The sequence below is a fragment of the Bison bison genome, unplaced genomic scaffold (genome assembly GCF_000754665.1).
Source record: "Bison bison bison isolate TAMUID 2011002044 unplaced genomic scaffold, Bison_UMD1.0 scf7180017864483, whole genome shotgun sequence".
NCBI classification, from domain to species: domain Eukaryota; kingdom Metazoa; phylum Chordata; class Mammalia; order Artiodactyla; family Bovidae; genus Bison; species Bison bison.
The window spans coordinates 191,230-195,813 of record NW_011495043.1 but is presented as its reverse complement, the minus strand read 5'-3'; the positions used below and the strand labels follow the sequence as shown (position 1 = coordinate 195,813).

General features: G+C 40.2%; 1 protein-coding gene across 1 annotated transcript in view; it reads right to left on the bottom strand.

Moving 5' to 3' along the window:
• NUP43 (nucleoporin 43kDa) overlaps positions 1-3,127 on the bottom strand; it is a 15,369-nt gene extending 12,242 nt beyond the window's left edge. Inside the window, exons 1-4 of the mRNA XM_010862541.1 lie at positions 2,937-3,127; positions 2,509-2,631; positions 1,647-1,724; positions 480-660 (exon numbers count right to left, since the gene is read on the bottom strand). Coding sequence (XP_010860843.1) covers positions 480-660; positions 1,647-1,724; positions 2,509-2,631; positions 2,937-3,056 — 502 coding nt within the window. The 5' untranslated portion in view covers positions 3,057-3,127. The remainder of the gene's footprint in view (positions 1-479; positions 661-1,646; positions 1,725-2,508; positions 2,632-2,936) is intronic.
• Positions 3,128-4,584: the final 1,457 nt, after the last annotated feature.

Sequence of the window (4,584 nt, the reverse complement as noted above, 5' to 3'; positions counted from 1 at the left end):
ACATTACCCCTTTGCTCAAAAACTTTCAATGGCTCCTTAGCTGTCTACCTAATAAAGTGTATTAGATTCTTCACAACCTGACTGCAATCTACCTTTCTTGTTTCATCTCTCAATTCTCCAAATATCTAAAGTCAGGTCAAACTACACTTTCTGTCGTTCTCTGAATGGCCTTACCCCGCCTCTATGCCATTCCCTTTATCTGGTGTGCCACTTCTCAGTATTATTTATGGTCTAGAATCTAGATTAAATGAATTGCCCTGCCCCTCAATTCTTTATCCGATAATTCCTTCCAACCATCCTCCCCATAAATTTCTCTTTCTTCTACTCAGTCCTTCATACAGGCCTTATCAACATACCATCTTGATAAAGGGATTCTGCTTTGTATATTTCTAAATCCCTCAAACATTAAACCCCTGGCATTGCACATGGGCAGTGCTCAATTACTATACGATAGACCAAAGAAAGATAATTTTTCTTACCTATAGTTCTTACAGCTTCCTTGTGATCAGCTCTGAAGAGATTTATCCGACCATCTTCTCCAACTGTGACAATTTCTGGGTTGTTGCACACAACACCTGTGCATGGTGCATTGCTACAGGAAGGACTGCCCGGACCCGTGTGGTAGTGAGCTGCTGTCCACTGCTGGCTGGCTGACAGAGTCTAGGTGTCAGAAATGAGGCTATGATTAATTAAAGCAAAGCTTCCCAAAATTAGCACTTTCCCCAACTACACTATTATTTTAAAACTTTGTTTCATACCTTTCTAGAAAAACAGTACTCTTTTCCCTTTGTATTTCAAAGTATTAAGGTCTAGGAAATACTTCCATTAAAGCTCTGTATTCACCAGATTAGATTCCAAAGAAACACTGTTTAATAATATTCCAAACTTATCTCAAACTAAAGAAACAGTTTTTAAGTATCAGGTAATTATGTGTTCAAAGACAACTCCAAATTCTTAAGGGAACTGATCTACATTGAAGAGAGAAATCTCTGCAGGGCTTTCCAGATGACTCTATTAAGAATAACGTTTAACTAGATCTGGGTCTTATACTTACTAAGCATGCCTATTAGTAAGATGACCTTTATTAATATCCAAATCTAAATAAGCATTCTCTTCCAGCAACTTAAAACTGTTAACTTCAAGTGGGCCCATTTTAAAGGACTACCCTTACCACTATGCTCTAAAGGTCAGCACTCTTAGCCTTTGACATATAAGAAAGGCGTAGAAAAAATGTCAAGCCTTCATATAGTGTGTCTTTCCTTCTAATTAAAACCTCGGTTCTGTTCACAGAAGCAAAGTAGCTGTTCCTGCTCCCTCTGATGATGTCTGAGCTAGAAAGTGCTCTTTCTTCAGAAAACCAGAGGATCTTAAAAGAGAGTTACAGGAAAATTACTTGCCAGAATACCATATTGTTACATGGAACCTAAGAAAATTGAAGAGTTACCCAATTTCAATGAAAGTTCACACAAAAATGGTTCTAGAATTAGTCAACTAAAAGATGGGTAATACAATGACATTTCCCCATCCTTTTTATAGTTTTTGAGACAATAAAACTTTATTATTTGTCACTATTAAGTACAGCCTTCTTTAAGCCTTCCTAAAAATAATTAAAATGCAAACTGAGTTTTCAAAGAAAAATTCTTTACCTGGTTATTTGGATGGTGGAGGAAAATTGTCACACATCCTGTCGATGAAGCAGCTACAATTCTTTCCTGGTCCAAAAACTAAACAGAAAATTCCTGCATGTTATAAATTCATAAATATCAGCAGGGAGGAAGCCCATTTATCTAACTCAATTAGCAGTGTAACCATTTTAAAATGCAAAGAACCTACAAATGCTAAGCAAATAAAATGCCAAAGTCAAAACTTCTATACAAATAAAAGTATTTTCATAAAGAACAAACAACAATAATTTTTTCCCCCTAAACCTGTTCATCTACAATTGATTTAATTTTGTACAACTACCATAAAGGTTTAGGAAAGTATAATTCCCAGGGTCAGGAAGCTTTCCACAGAAGAAAATGCAGGGACTCTGAAGTCTTACAGATCAGAATTTGAAAACTTAATTCCATTCCCACCACTTATTACCCGATTTGAAACCTTGGCCAAGTTCTCCAAGTCTTGGTAAACTTGTAAAACGAGAATTCAAAAAGCAGAAACATGTAAAGTGCCTTGCATAGTATTTGTCATATAATTCATGCTCAAAAGATTTTAGTTTTCTCATGAGAGATAACAATACTTGATTCACCAGCATTCCATGAGAATGAAATTAACTTATGTAAACACAGCTTGGCACATAGTAGATGGTCAATTAAACAAACAAGCACGATTAACTTCACATCCCCTTCCCCTAACCAGCTATATGACATGGCAAATCATAACCTACAGAGAATTCAAGTTCTTGTAAACCCGGGGTAAGACTAGACAAACTGTAAGGTCCTTTACATCTCTCAATGTATTACTCTCAATTTTTTAAAAGTTAGCTCTTGGATATTACAACAGACGTACTTGTAAATCCATTACATCACCATGATGTTTGATACTGCACAATAATTGATGGTCTCCTTCAAATCCTCCATCAGAATCCAAGTTTCCAAAATCTCCAATAGACCACATTGAAACATAATTTTCCTGAAGAGCAGAAAATTTCATTTTGAGATGAAATATACGTCAAACTCCCCGAAATTGAAATGTGCACTGCCTTCAATCAACCCTGCTTTAAAAGTATCCCGGGCAGACGGCATAATAATCATTAAAAACACAAGAAACGAGGCCACTGATGGCTCTCAGATATAAGGCGACCGAGCGTGAGATGTGCATTCGGTAGAGAGAACCGCGCTAGGAGCTACGAAACAGGAGTTCGCGCGCTGGCTGACGGGGGCGCGGTTCCTGGAAGGAAGGAGATAGCAGGGACTCCAGGCCGGGCGCAGGGGTACCTCATTGTCCCAAGAGCCCGTGGCGAAAGTCTCCGCTGTCTGCAGGCTCCCTGGAGGTAATGGTCGCCAACGAGTCTTGCTGATTTTCTGTGACACAAACTTAGCATAAATTTCCTCCATGCTAAGAGGAACCCAAGCAGGCACAGAACGAAGTACAGCGCGCGCCACTCAGTCCCGCCCCTTCTCGCTGAGCCCTGATTGGACCGGACCTTATGAGGGACGGTGGCTGCAGAGAGCCAATTCTCCTCCGTCGGCAGTGCGGGAACAAACAACCCGGCCCCAAACGCGAAGATGCGACGGCCTTCCTCATCAAGGCGGCTCTGAACCAAGGCAAAAGCATGCCAGTCCTTGTGCTGTAGGACCATCTGCAAAATCGGTATAGGAACACCGAGACAATACATTGGCGCAAAAGAATTTGTAATGTAAAGACAAATTTAAGAGCAAAAACAAAATAAAAGCAATGCAAGAGAAACGAGCTAGCAGCCACACCTAAGCAGGCTTGCATTTCACCGCGCATAGAAAAGATTAAAAACCCTTAAATTCTCCTGGAAATACGTCCATTAACGTACCAATGTATTATTAAAAACCTCTCCCTCCCTCTCCCCCCAAGCAAGTACTTTTCTTCAATGGTAACACACACTGTCAGAAACTGGAGTTGTAATTCTGAAGACCCCCAGTTCCAATTTTGAGTCCCAAACTGACTACTTTATTCCCAATATTGAAGTAAAGAATGCTGCTTCGGTTATTATCGCAGAATCCCACGAAATAGTTAATATATAAGTATATTTTGGATTGGAAATATATATATACTTACATAGACACCGCATTTGCCAGGGTCTGGCTAGAACTAAAATTTGAGCATTGTTTCTGACGCAGTAGCATCAATGTCTTTACATAGCTTTGTTTCCTCCCTTAAAAGTTTATTGGGACTAAATGATGACTGGATCCTTCCAGTCTCCGTTCTGATTAGGAGTCAGCAAGTTGGATTCTACTGGCAATGTTCCTTGCCAGTTTCTCACTCAGTGTCTTGCATAGCTGATAGCAGCAAAGCCGGGGTCCAGTCTAATGGTGGAATTTGTGAGGCTTAAATAGCTAAAAACGACACTTGTGTTAGGAGAAAAACATAGTCGCCATAGGCTACTGTAGTATTTTTTTTAATTTTATTTTATTTTTAAACTTTACAATATTGTATTGGTTCTGCCATATATCGAAATGAATCCGCCACAGGCATACATGTGTTCCCCATCCTGAACCCTCCTCCCTCCTCTACTGTAGTATTTTTAAGCAAGTGCATTATCCTAAGGAGCAAAGCATTCTCGATGCTCCACCCTCCAACCCGTGTCTCAGTATTCTTCCACTCTCTGAATTTGTGCTTTAGAGCTGAGACCAAATCAGGGTCCCAAAGTCTCTGCTAACCAGACGCTAAATGTACTTGTTAGCTAGAGCCTGGAGTACTCGGGTTAGAGAGGACGTTTGCCCTCGGTTTAAGATATTCAGTCTCCAGCATAGGGAGCTCTGACTCTAACCGACCTAAATATATTAGTCATTCATTGGGTTGGGTGAAGGCAGGACAGAGGAAGCCCACCGTTTAACAATCTGGACAGCTATAGGAGCAGACCCGCCACTCGCAACAGCTGACCCAGCGACG